This window comes from Calidris pugnax, unplaced genomic scaffold (assembly GCF_001431845.1).
Source record: "Calidris pugnax isolate Ruff unplaced genomic scaffold, ASM143184v1 scaffold42, whole genome shotgun sequence".
Lineage (NCBI taxonomy): Eukaryota > Metazoa > Chordata > Aves > Charadriiformes > Scolopacidae > Calidris > Calidris pugnax.
Genome location: NW_015090920.1, coordinates 3,686,600 through 3,700,891, shown reverse-complemented (window position 1 = coordinate 3,700,891; position 14,292 = coordinate 3,686,600). Strand labels below are relative to the sequence as shown.

Sequence of the window (14,292 nt, the reverse complement as noted above, 5' to 3'; positions counted from 1 at the left end):
TCCTGACACCCTCCCTTGAAGTATTTCTAAGCCTGGATCAGATCCCCCCTCAGCCTTCTCTTCTCCAGACTAAAAAGCCCCAAGTCCCTCAGCCTCTCCTCCTAAGAGAGATGCTCCAGGCCCCTCATCATCTTCATAGCCCTGTGAAGAAAATAGATTGAGAAGCCTAATTTTAGTCCTTTAAGTAGTAACGTAGCTTGAAGATGAGCTTGGGAGTTAAATCTAAGTATTTGTTAACCTCTTAGCTTTTTGAGGAGAATGCTGTTGAACGAGACCAGAGCGATTTTAACCTCTCTTAAATAAAGCCTCTAAAATTCTGTGGTTCTTGGAGCATGTGTTAGTGTTAATGAGATGTGTAGTGAGGGATGAGGAATGGCCATGGAATTCCAGTTCTTCTTCAAGAGTCATCATGGTGCAGGAAAAGAGAAGTTTGACATCAAAATCTGTGTTTTCCTGTAGAAGAATATTAACAGTAATCCAAAGGGCTCCTGCAACCAGGTGATTCTCTTGCTGTGCAGAAGGGATCTAGGATAGCTTTAGGAAGCAACGTCGTCCTGCTTTGGTGCAGGAGCTTTGGTTTAGGTGGCTGGCACTGGAGTTAGTCCTGGCCTTGGAGGGAGTCTGGTGCTGCGAGGGCTGGCCCCCGCCTTAGCAACTAACTAACTAACGCTGTGGTGTTGGCTGGGCTAACTCAGATAAGGAGCAAAAAAATATTTTCCTCCAAATCCAAATGGAAAAATGTGAGAAGTATTTGTGTGGGGCACCGGCAGCGAGTCTGGCACAGGAGGAGCTGAGGGGAGTGCTCGTGGCTGGAGTGTTTCAGAACAAAGTGAGGGAGCTGGCAGCTCCTCCGGTTTCTTCTGGTGTGCTTTTAAGTGGTTACGTTCAAACACACAAAAAATACATTGTACTGTTATGAACAGTAACAAAAGGAGAAGAATAAAAGCGCTGGTTTCCTTATCTCCATCCTTCAAATTGTTTTTATTTTTTTTTTTTTTTTTTTTTTTTTAGTGTTTTAAGGAAGTGAGACTTTGAAATGACTCTGCCTTATGGGTTTGCCAGGGTTACGTTTTATTCAGGAAGAGAGTGTTAGTGTTTGGTTGATATTTAAACACTCTTTGATCCCGAATGCCCTGTTTCTCCCTTTTAAATGATAGCAGCAGCTTTCAACCAACAGCAACCCTATTACTGCTTCCTATATCTTTCTCTTTGGTGTCACTGTGTAGAATGTGGAGATTAAAGGGAATAAAATAATTACTTTCTAGCCCCCTAAATTCTCACTGTGTTTTTTCAGTAGGCTCCAGCATTATTTGGGTAATCATCATAACTGGGCAATGCTGGTCAATACGTACTGTACTCGTGTGCTGTCTTATCCTAATGTATGTAGCTGGATTCCTTATGTGTTTGTGGTCTGTTACATAGCACATACTTGTCTTGCAAGTTCTGGTGCTGCTGTGGAACAATACTGGGATGTATCTGTCAGTGCCAGCCAGCAAAATTTGCTGTAGTAAAGGTCTTTTGACACAGGATGGAAGGGAGCCAAGTTACGTTTATGAAATTTCCAACTTAAGCAACAACGCTCAGCATTTAAATCATAATACAATAGAGAGAGAGTATAGTAGTTATGATATCAGCATCTAGGTTGTTTTTATGGTATTTCATAAATGGTTGTAATTTTGTGAACGTCTGTGTGTGTAATGTAGGATACAGGAAATTTAGCAGGGTAAAGGCTGGAGCAGTTAGGTGCTGTTTGCTCCACAGTTTGACTGTAGATGGTCTCAGGTGTCTCCCTCTGGCCATGGTGTGTCACCTGGTAAAAGGAAATTTAGCAGGGTAAGGGCTGGAGCAGTTAGGTGCTGTTTGCTCCACAGTGGAAGGTTTGACTGTAGATGGTCTCGGGTGTCTCCCTCTGGCCATGGTGTGTCAGATGGTAAGAAATCCAACACAGGGTTATGATATCTTTTTGAATCTAGACACCATCTTCATAATTTTTTCTGTGCTGTAGCAGAATGGATACACTTTTCTTACTCTGCCCTTTTGTGACAGTTTTTCTCCATCTCTGCTTGATACTCAGTTTTGTTTCTTTTAGTTTAGCAAGATGTGGACCAGAGGCTCTTCCATCCCTGTGAATAGCTGGGTACCACTGGTTCTGCCTGTTTTTTGTCAGACCAGAACTGTTTTGGTGCAGGGAATGAAAACAAAATGTGACCTGAAAGGTAAATCGAGCCAAAATAAAACGAGACCGAGAAATCCAACACAGGGTTATGATATCTTTTTGAATCTAGACACCATCTTCATAATTTTTTCTGTGCTGTAGCAGAATGGATACACTTTTCTTACTCTGCCCTTTTGTGACAGTTTTTCTCCATCTCTGCTTGATACTCAGTTTTGTTTCTTTTAGTTTAGCAAGATGTGGACCAGAGGCTCTTCCATCCCTGTGAATAGCTGGGTACCACTGGTTCTGCCTATTTTTTGTCAGACCACTACTGTTTTCGTGCAGGGAATGAAAACAGAATGTGACCTGAAAGGTAAATTGAGCCAAAATAAAACAAGACCAATGGATGACATATAAACATTGGAGGGTGAATCTTGTAGTTAACATCTGCTGATCAAGCAGGATTAAAAATACCTTTATTTTGCCAACAGTTAGGACACTGATGATTGCAGCAGTCTGTTGAGCCAAATGACTGGAGTGTTCTTCCCCCAGTCAGGAGGTTTGTTTCTTCCCAGTTACATCTTGCAACATGTGATTGGTTTTTATTTTCCTCCGGTGACTTCTCACCTTTGTTGAAAGTGCCAAGTTCTTAAAATCCATCAGAAAATCTCTTCCTATTATGTTGTCTTTTCTTTCAGTGGCTTTTCTTCCCCCATCAGTTCATTCTTCTGTGTCCCAAACCCTCAGCCTTCCCTCACTCCCTGATGCTTTTTCTGGAACAGTTCTTAAATGTTTTAGAGATGATTTGTGGAAAGGCTTTGCAAAAATTTAATGTATATTCATGGCTTTAATACAGGAATTCTGCAAGTCTAGCTTTGGTGTGTTAAAAGATTACTGCTTCCAACCACCTGCTCAGCCCTTTGGTCAATGATTTCCAATCCTTCAGCAGATTCAGTAAAGAGAAATGCACAAATGTGGCTTTCTGCTCCTGTGAGAAGCTCAGTGGTTTGACTCAGCCCCTTCTTAACTTGACCAGAGATGTTGAACTTGGTACGTGCATGCGGTGCTGTGTGCCTTCTCTTGACATGTGCCTTGCTCAGCAGAATTTGAATACTTCACCTCTACAAGCAAGAGAAAATCTAAAAACCAATTCCTTCCCCTAGCGTGGGGCCAGCTCTCATGTGACAGGGCTTTGGTGGGGGATTATCAGATTCGAGAAAATTAAATAAGTTCGGTAGAGTGTGTGGTGTTGGACCCATTCTCCCATAAATAAACTCTTTTCAACCTTGTGTTGTGACCTGGCTCACAAATAAGCATAACATTACATGTTCTTTCACAGCAGGCAGAAATTATTTCTTTTGCTGTCCACTTTATGAACAGCAGCCTTTTAGCCCAAAAGGCGTTTGAGTTAAAATACTCGTGTTTCCTTTTGCATGGGAATGATGTTGCTTTTTCCTTCAACCTTCTTATCCTTCTTTCAACCCTGAGCAGCATCCTGCTGCTTCATGTGTTGAAGGGCACACGTCCATGCTTTAGGAGGAGTTGCAAAAGGGAGGTATCTGGCAGCAGAACATCACAGTGCTGTTACACAATAGGTGAGGAAAGGACTCATGAGAAACGGGTGAAAAGAAAGGAATGTGGAATGGCAGGAACCAAAAGCATTTTTCTCGTTTTAGGTTATGTCTTGCTGTTTGTAGATACTTGTGACTTATCCTTGTAAGTGTTTGAACTGAAGTTGCAGTGCAGTGTTGTATGTACTTGACTTTGACACGTGATAAAACATACAATGTGTTGGATGCATATCATAAAGCTGTATTTTAAAAAAATAAAACAAGAACAACAAAAAACTCCAAGTTTGTAGTCCTTTAGCTCTAGTTAACATTAAAGAACAAATGCTTAGCTGCTCTGTTAAAAGAGTTGTTCTTAGCCCTTCAGAACCCCATGTGATAAGAAAAAGATTATAGATTAACTAACTATTTTAAATTGTCCTTAACCTTGGCTGACAACAAAAATGTGAGTAAAACCTTTACTACCGAGTAGGAGTGTACCAGGACATATGTCCTTTCTTTCCATTGAGCAATTCCATCCTTCCAGAAGTTGTGACGTTCCCAAATTGCACATGTCAGCACAACACAAAACAGCTTTGTAAATCATAATAAAGGTTTATAACCATAGTGTTGTGGCTGAATGTAGAGTCTGTTTACTTCCTGAGGGATCTGAGAGTGTAGCCCTCTGACTCCAAATTGTCAAACGCTAAGAGGTAAAACCTGGGTTGAAGAAAATGTTTCAGGAATATTACAAAACAGTTATTATACAAAATTAATTTTAGTGCTGTGCATTTAACTTCACTCATTTTTGGCATAGAATCTGTGGAATTTTTAGTTCCAGTGCAACAATTCTTTTAGGTTTGTTTTTAGGTTTGTTTTGTGTAAGTGTTTCACTAGCAGAGCTACCCACATAAAGTATATAGAAAATCTTAAGACATGTATTTGTGCTGACAAATATACTAGTAAATTTAGGTTAATAAAGTAAGACAACTGTCACTACTTACTCTGAGTGTTATGCTTTAAACTTCTGTAGTTGCAGATCTGTTTATTTGGCCTGTGCCCTAAATTATGGTATAATGAAGCGTAAGAATAGGCTTTATACTGCACATGTCATCACACTTACTTTCTACTATGTGGCCTTGTATAAAATCTGTGTGACAAATTCCCAGATGAGATCAGAAAAGTTAGGCAATATCAGATGTCTCTTAATGTCTTTAGGCAGGCCTGTGTTAAGATTTTCTTCTAAAAGGTGGTTATTCTAGGGGTGGGAGGATCTTTCAGCCTTAAAATGATTCCCTAACCTTCAGTCTTTGATTTTTTTTTTTTTTTTTTTCCTTGCAGACCTTTCAGCAGCCCAGAGAAAATTTGCCCATTCTCTGAGAGACTTCAAATTTGAATTCATTGGTGATGCAGAGACAGATGATGAAAGATACATAGGTAGGTAAGAAGTGACTGCAAGTAGCTATGTTTTGCTGTGCCATCCTGTGACAAGATTAAACATATCCTCTGGTTTTGTATTACAGATGCATCCCTTCATGAGTTTTCAAACTTTTTAAAAAATCTGGAAGAACAAAGAGAAATACTGGTGAGTCGCAGTGAAAATGTTAAAAAGCTGTATATGTAGCACGGATGAAGTAAGATGAAAGTCAGTTACAATTGCTCACTGCTGTGTTAACCAAGGTGTTGATATCAGTAACTTGACAGTGAAAGCTCTCACGGTGCAGCCTCTGATTCTGTAGTCTAGAGTCACAGACAGCAGCTAGTTCTCATTGAAGAAGAAAGCTCTCATGTAAGGCCAGATAACTATGAGTTGGTTTAAAATGGTAGTGCCCTGATAAATTGTGGCTGGGGTGAATGGGGAAAACCATCATAAGGTTGTTTGCCCTTTACAGTAAAAAGCAAGATGAAATACTTAGTGCTGCAGCAAGACACCAGAGGAGAGCCATCAAGCTGGTGAGGGGTCTGGAGAACAAGTCCTATGAGGAGAGGCTGAGGGAACTGGGCATGTTTAGTTTGGAGAAGAGGAGGCTGAGGGGAGACCTCATTGTCCTCTACAACTACCTGAAAGGAGACTGTAGAGAGGCAGGGGTTGGCCTCTTCTCCCAAAGGACGAACGACAAGACCAGAGGAAATGGTCTGAAGTTGGGGCAGGGGAGATTTAGATTAGATATTAGAAAGAATTACTTTACTGAGAGGGTGGTCAGGCACTGGAACAGCCTGCCCAGGGAGGTGGTGGAGTCACCATCCCTGGAGGGATTTAAGAAACGTATAGACATGGCTCTTCAGGGCATGCTCTAGTGCCCAAGGTTATTGGTTTATGGCGAGGTGTTGAGTGTGGGGTTTAGTTGGTGGGTGCGGTGTTTTTGGTGGGCGTTTGGTGTGGTGTGTTGGTTTTTTTTGTGGTTGGACTCGATGATCTCAGAGGTCCCTTCCAACCACTAAGATTCTGTGATTCTGTGACACCCGAGGTTGGGAAGCTGGCCAAATTTGGATCCAGGTTTTCTGTGGCTTCAACACTTAGGGGGATTTGGAATGCAGTCTGTTGGCTGGATGCAGCAGGAGACTTACAAACCTTTTATTTGTAGGTGAGCTTTCTGGTGGATGGTTGCATCTGCAAATCTATGGTTGCTCTGTTGTGTAGAAAAGAGCGTTCTTCATTCACATATCTCTGATTGCTTAGGGGTTTAGTGTAATAAGGGTGAAGTTGGCTGCACGTGGACTGTGGGCTGAGAGCTCTGTGATACACCTTGCTATCTTGATTTCCTAAGTTGTCTAGAAGAGGGGGGGTTCTTTCTAGATGGTGCTGTGGTTCTCCTCTGCAGTTGTGCGCCTGGCTTTCAGAATCACAGAATCTTCTAGGTTGGAAGGGACCTTAAAGATCATCTTGTCCAACCGTCAACCTAACTGACAAAAATAGACACCCACACAACAAACAAGGAGCATCATCACTAAACCAGACCTCCCAGCACCACATCAACCTGTCTTTTGAACACCTCCAGGGATGGGGCCTCAACCACCTCCCTGGGCAGCCCATTCCAACGGCTGAGAACCCTTTCAATGAAAAAATTTTTCCTAATATCCAGCCTGAACCTCCCCTGGGGCAACTTGAGGCCATTTCCTCTTGTCCCATCACCTGTGACTTGACAGAAGAGACCAACCCCCACCTCTCTACACCCTCGTTTCAGGTAGTTGTAGAGAGCAAAAAGGTCTCCCTTCAGCCTCCTCTTCTCCAGGCTGAACACCCCCAGCTCCCTCAGCCTCTCCTCACAAGACTTGTGCTCCAGACCCCTCACCATCTTTGTCGCCCTTCTCTGGACCCGCTCCAGCACCTCAATGTCTTTTTTATGGTAGGGGGCCCAAAACTGGACACAGTACTCAAGGTGAGGCCTCACTAGTGCCCAGTACAGGGGGACAATCACCTCTCGGGCCCTACTCCCCACGCTGTTCCTGACACAGGCCAGGATGCTTGTGGCCTTCTTGGCCACCTGGGCACACTGCTGGCTCCTGTTCAGCCCACAGTCGACCAACACCCCCAGGTCCTTTTCTGCCAGGCAGCTCCAGCCACTCTGCCCCCATTTCAGAGTGGGGATTCATAGAGCAGAAGATGTGTGCCCAGTTTTCTTCTGAGTGTGGTCAGACCCTGCATCTAGGAAATGCTCCGTAGATCTGCCTACATAGAAACTATGTTCCTCAGTATTTGCCATGGGATTATATCTTTATTGTCCTAGAAGTCAGTGACCACTTGGCATCATTGAGAGGAAACTGAGACTAATTTGTGTTGTGTTCCTCTCGGCCAGATGCTGTGCCTGCAGTGTAGGAGTTTGTAAGTAAGTGAGAAAAGAACTTGCAAACAATTTTCTTTTTTTTAAACATTTCTCTCTGCCAGTTCTGAGCCCAGTAACGGTCATGGTTCTTTGAGTGTGTAATACTATGTCCTGGGATGTCATTCTGACCTGGAACCACATTTGGGTCAGAATTAGGGTCTACATTGTTCCTTGCGCATTCCTGGAGAATATTGTCTTTACATAGTAGAGGCAATTTTTCAGTCTGTTCAGTTGTTTTGCCAAGTTGTAGGGATTTGCTCAAGTATGTTTGAATGCTGCTTTTGTTTTTCTTAATTCTGAAATACACTTAGCTCTGCTTGTTCTTGCCTGCCATCCATAACTGTATTTTATTTTAGTGAAGTTGCATACACCTAATTAGTGAAAGCCTTTGGGAAGTTTTACAGCGGAAAATGCTTTAGAGCCTGTCAAATTATTTCCTACACTATTTTGGCATAAGGTTTTTGAGAGATGTCAGCTTCAGGACTTGAGAATTGAGGCACGTTTCAGTGAGTGTGTCAATAGACCTTCAGCAGGCTGTGCAGAATCCTGTGCTGTCTGTCCATGTAGTAAAACACTTCTGTCTTTCAGACTGAATGCCACAAAACAAGTGTTAGTTATTGTTTTGGTATGCTGCCCGTGCTCACACAGAAGGTATTACCACACTAAAAGCTAATTAATGTCACTTTCTTGAAAAGAAGAGTATGAAGTAGCTGTTGGAACGGTGACAGTTTGATGAAAAACTTGGGAGTGTAAAATATTGTGGGGCAAATATTTAATTCCAAACAGAAACAGAATGTATTCTCTGAGTTACCAGATGCACGGCCTTTTTGTCTGTAGTCTGGCAAATGTTATGTTATCTTTTCTAGATTGAGTTAGTAAAACAGGGCCCCTAAGTCTCTGAGAAAATGATTATACGGTGACTGGTAAACATCATTTTCAGAGGCCCCTGCTCTGACTTTTCTTTTTTTTTTTTTTTTTTTTTTTTTTTTTTTGTGACTTCTCACTAGATGTTTTAACAGTGGCATGAACTCTAGGGATACTCCCGTGGAGAATATTAGGGCACGTTGCATTCACAGATGTTTGGAGTCAGGTCAGGGATCCAAAGATTTTTCCATTAAGATGCAAAGCATATAGGAGGATTTTCTTCAAAAGCATTCAGTCATCTTTGTTAAGAATGTTCTTACTGAGCTTTTTTCCCCCTACCATTTTGAAGATGACCAGGAGGTTTCCAACTGCTCACTTCAGTTTCAGTGCAGAATTGCAGATAAATGTCAGTCGTGTAAAGTAAAATTAATCAATGACTTATTATAGAACTAAGGGCATTTCAGATATTGCTGTGCATTTTAATTTTTAGATATTTGCTTAAAAGGTTATTTTTTTCACAGCTGTATGGTAAATGAAACAGATGTGTGCTTAAAATACATTCTAAACTGAAGTTGAATACTCATCACCTACGCTTCTCATGGTTTTCTGAAAGTGTTGTTTGTGGTGAATCTAGAGTCCGTAAAAGCATCTGTTAGTGTTTACCATAAATTTACATGTTTGGTTATCATTTGTCTGGTGAATATTTATTTGGTGGATATTTAATAAATTCATCCAGATGTTGGAGTCTTTGCATTTCCTGGTCTTACCATTTCTCCCATCTCCTTCAAAGGCTGCTGAAATGATATCCCAGCTGTCAAAGGATTTAGTTGCTTGTGAAAAGGGAATTCAGCATTAATCCAAATGTTTCACTGAAATTATTATGGAGTGGCCAGTAAGAAATAAATAAATTACATTTCCATGGTACTGTAGCTTGGTGACTTTCTCCAGGGCAGATAAGAAATAGGTCACTTTGTCCCTGAGGATATTCTGGGGATATTCTGGAAATGACTTTTATGTGCAAAGCTCGAATGGAGCCGTAGGACTTACATTCTGCTCCTTTGACATGACAAAAACATCATGGAGGTGCCAGGATGAAAGGGAACTTCACAAGGCTGGTAGGAAAAGGTTGGGGATGAACAACCACCAACATGGCGATGACCAAACCTCCCTCCCAGTCCCAGTTCTCCTGACAGCAGAAGCAGGTTTGATTCTTGTGATGGGCTCAGAACAACAGGCTTCCCTGGCTGCCCTCATTTCAGCTGCAGTGATGAGCAGTGCAGGGCCACCTGGTAGGTACTGACCACCTGTGGTTTCCTCCTTCTTCACCTTCCTTTTTACCACCTCCATACCTCCTTTCCTCCATCCATTCTTCTCCCAAATCACCGGCCTGCCGTAATTAGTTTTTCCTCTTGATTCCAGTCTTGCTGAATCATAACCACATTTGATAACACTTGTACTGTTCCCTCAGTAATCTCATCAGTACTTGGCACTACCGGTGCGGTCACCCTGCTGTGCTGGCTCTACGTGCTTCCAAACCCTTGAGGGACCTCCATCCTGCCCTTCAGCTGCTTCTGGAGTTCAGCTGTTCCTCAAGTGACTCTCCGTCAACCACGCTGGTGGTCCAGTCACCCCTCATGGCTCTGTCTGTAATTTTTGTCACCCTCTCTCACAGTTACGGGCCGGGAGTTCAGCTGTTCCTCACGTAACTCTCCCTCAACCATGCTGGTGGTCCAGTCACCCCTCATGGCTCTGTCTGTAATTTTTGTCAGCTTCTCTCACAGTTATGGACCATGTCCATCACTCCCTGGTCCTCCCTAGTAGTGTCTCCTGTCCCATTGAGTTATCTTAACTGGGCACGTTGGCTGCATTTGCCTGCAGCCCTGCCAGAGCTGTGGCTTGTGTCAGGGTCATCATGTATACCTAGATGGTCCCTGATGAGTGCCAGTCTAACCTACTCTTTAAAAAAGTTTCAGGGTCAGGGATTTCTCTACTTTTACTCCAATATTTTTTCTTCTATTTTTTTCATCCATCCCTTACTCCTGATATCTCTGTTACTGCAGATTAATCTGGGAACTTTTTGGGAACTTCTCTGCAGTAGTCATGGAGTAAAACTGATCACTTTTCCTTCGTAGTAGTATTTTGACCCTTTCAAAACAGTCTTTTACATCTTACTTATGCAATTTGATTAGACATGAGTTTAGACCATCTCTCTTTTATGTCAAAATGATTTTTACTCCTGCTTTCTGAAAGCACTGACATTTTCTCTTGGATTTCTGTCACTCCACAGATATGTTAGTCTGGTGGAGTTATTGGTAGGTCATCCCGAAAACTGGATCATGCAGGAAACTTGGTTGTAGTTTCTTATGGGATGCTTGAAATGTCCTCTTAGCTGAATGGGCATTTTTCAGGGTAGTTTTGGAGCCAGTTTGTTGTTTTCTGATTCTTGCTGTGGTTTATTTGTTAAGACCGGGTTGCCACCTTTGTTTTTTGAGACCATTGTGTGGCTCAGCACTGAAGACTTCATTGAGGAGATTGGTTACTGTGCTGATCTCAAAAAGGAAACTAGATGTTGTTCTTAAAAAATTCCAAGTAACTTTTAACCATCTATATAGTCTGTTTCAGGACTTTTGAGAATCAGAGTTGCTCCATGTGGTCTATAACTCTCTCAGTTCCTGTTTTCTCCTTCTCTTCTCACTTTTAAGTCACTGCTGTGTTTGTTCTTCTGCTGTCCTCTGGGACTTTGCTGCCTCTCCCTTTAGTTTGCTTTACCAAGTTCCTCAACTACTCTAAAGCAAAGCCCCTTCTGACTTGAATGCAATTAATTCTTCAGTTGCATAATGTAAGAATATATCTAATTGTTCTTAAAAAAATCCTTACTCTTACAATCCATTTTTTTCCTACTGTTAGATGGCTTGCTCTAATTAACTGAGATTTTTTTTCTTTGTGAAGATTATTAATATTTGCCATTGTCTTACAGTCAGTGGCTGGTTTAACTCTTTCCAGGTAAATAATGGGTTTATAGTATCCTTTCTCTCTGTTTTCTGAAATACATATTAAGAACTCCTTTTCTTTAGGGTTTTCTTTGCCCCTTGCCAAATAAAAGGTGTTTTTGCCTTAGCCTTCTGAACTTAGTCCCCAAGTACTTGTGTGTTTCCTTTTTACACTATCATGTTTCTCTTGAAATAGGATTTCTGATACAATTATATTCACCTTACTACCTTTCCTGCCAGCTCCCTGAGGCAATGTAAACTCACTGTTTCACTTTGACACGGTCTCTTTTATTTCCTGGTACAGTTTGGCACACTTCTATTCCTTCAGATATCTTGTAATGAAAGATGGAATGTAGCTTTTTTTTTTTTTTTGTTTTTTTCCCCCCCCCCCCCCCCAAAAAAAAAAAAAAAAAAGAAAGAAAGACTCTTGTTCTTATGCCACAAGTATTTTTGCAGTCCTGGCCTCTCAAAAATCCTTTTGCATTCTTGATCAGTTTTACCAGGTTGTGAGAATCAAAATCAAAATCACATCTCTCCCAATCATTTTTCTGAAAGCAAAATTATTCCCAGCATATATCAGAAACATGAGAAACTGTTTATCTATGGATTTTTAAAGATATGCCTTGGTGAAGTCACTGTTCTATTCTTTCCTCTTCCTCTTTAAAAAAGTAAAAAGAGGGGGAGACCTTTCTCCGTTGTGGTTTCCAAAGTTAAGTTGTTAAAGCTCAAAGGCATATGCTTAAAAGGTTATAGGTATAATTTAAATAATCTGTGCAAATATGTACTTATACTTACCTCTTATCACGAAGTACTTCAATGTATAAGTATTTATTTCACGGGTTAAGTGCTCTCTTAACACAGTGTTAATGAATAGCTTACTGTTACCTTTTGTTCAGTGACTCTTTGCATTTAGTTTACACTGTTCCTACTCTGCTGGAAGGTGGTGGTATTAATTTTTTGGAGCTTTTCTTTGGTCCTCTGCACGTGGATATCTGAAGAAATCTGTGTAAAGGAGGAATGAGTTTACTCACTGATTTAGGGTAAAAAAAAAACACCCAATCAATAGTTTTGCATTCAAGATCTGTTTAATAAGAGTTCATTATATAGTACTCCATATGTTCATATCCTGCTAAGTCCACTGACAGTGCACATGTATCTGCCAAGGCAGTGGAAAAGACATAATTGGTGACCATTTCTCAAAAATTAGGTTGCCAGTGGCATATTGAACATCTCGGATGCAGAGACAGAGGCACAGATAAAACAGGATTTCTCAGGAGTGGTGTTTGACTACCTTAATCGCAGGACCTTGATCCCTTTTTTTTTTCCTTCCTGCAAATTGTCCAATTTAATAAAACATTTTCCAGTTTTAGAAACAACAGAACAATTGCTGCCGTATCTCATTGCTCAGCCTTCACTTTTCCTCTGCCTGGCATGAGGCCAGAGGGCAGTCAGAGAATGATTGGAATATGGAACGGGAATGCTGAATGAAGACTACTTCAGGCATATCTCATATGTTTTTGGTGATTCCTGACATTTGTATGTTTGGTTTATATATTTGTCTTATTTTTGAATGTTTATATACGGTCTTCTGAAATTGTTTTATGAGTTATGTATGAACTTGTGCACATTAATCATAGAATCACAGAATGGTTAGAGTTGGAAGGGACCTTAAAGATCATCTAGTTCCAACCCCCCTGCCCTGGGCAGGGACATAAAGATGACTTTTCTATACAATAGGAAAAAAGTCCAAAGTCAATTCTGGGGCGTTCCTCTGTGCGATATATGGCTGCAAAGTTCTGTTACCACTAGCTTCTTCTTCCAGCTAATTTTGTGGCCTCCCATCTATCAACATAATTCACTCGAGAATTGCCATTCTGCTATTTCATCAATGGGAAATGTTTGGAATTTGCATTGTAAAAGTGTCCCCAGTTTGGATTTTGCTGGTTGTTAATAACACCACTGTTCCGTGGGGAGGACGGCGCTGACAAGAATCGAGCGGTTCATTCTTGACTCAACACTGAAGCTGTTGTTCGCTGGTGGGTTCCTTGCCTTTCAGTGGCATCTTTTTTTTGCTCAGTGATGAGCTTTGCTGTGAATAAAGAAAATGGGCATTATGCTATTTCCTTTCCTGAGCAGCTTTTTTGCTTTGTCAAGGTCTTTCTAGGTCTTTCTAGGATCGCTGATTTCAAAGATTCTCTGCTCGTGAATGAACCAGACCAATGGTCCGGTGTGTCCCACTGCTCAGCTCTTGCATATCACATTTGCTAAGGAAAGCTCTGTCTTTGAGGGAGTTACCCACGGCTTTCCTTCACTTTGGATGGGGAAAAGCTGTTGTGTTACTATATGTGAAATTCTGCTTCTTTTCCTTTCTGTTATGTTTATGACTTTGGAGTGTTTTTATAGTAGAATGTATTTCGTAAACATTCAAAAGCCAGGACTATTAAATAGCTTTCAGTAAGCAGTCTTTACTAAAAACTACTGTCTTAATTTAATTTTATTTTTTTTTAATTAAAGAATCTATTGTTTTTATTGTGTGCTTAAGGTACCAATTAATTTTTGAGGCCAGTGGTTTCGTGGCAAGTGAATCAATGCAAACAGTCTATCAGAGCAGAGCTGATGGGAGGTATTTTTAGCAGTCTGTCCTTCAGATCAATCATAAACTTCCACTGAAGAGGAAATAGCCTTTGGCTAGAAGGTGGGACCCAGGAGTCCTGCTGGTCTAGTCTCTGTCAGCCAAGGGTGCTGCTTTTAAAAGAGCTAGAAAGTGCAAAGCACAGGGGTCTGCCTGGGGCTTGTGGGGCAGTGGGCCGATGGACTAGGAAATTCACCCTAGGACAATTTGAGAAAGTTGTTTGCCAAACCCCAGGGGTAGTTTTCTGGAACATCTAAGAAGGAGGTGATTTTTTTTTTTT

The 14,292-nt window shown here is 41.3% G+C and overlaps 1 protein-coding gene across 2 annotated transcripts in view; it reads left to right on the top strand.

Moving 5' to 3' along the window:
- ARHGAP10 (Rho GTPase activating protein 10) overlaps nucleotides 1–14,292 on the top strand; it is a 206,677-nt gene that overhangs the window by 75,215 nt on the left and 117,170 nt on the right. For both annotated transcript variants that reach the window (XM_014949825.1, XM_014949824.1), the window contains exons 2-3: nucleotides 5,044–5,139; nucleotides 5,226–5,287. In XM_014949825.1, coding sequence (XP_014805311.1) covers nucleotides 5,044–5,139; nucleotides 5,226–5,287 — 158 coding nt within the window. The remainder of the gene's footprint in view (nucleotides 1–5,043; nucleotides 5,140–5,225; nucleotides 5,288–14,292) is intronic.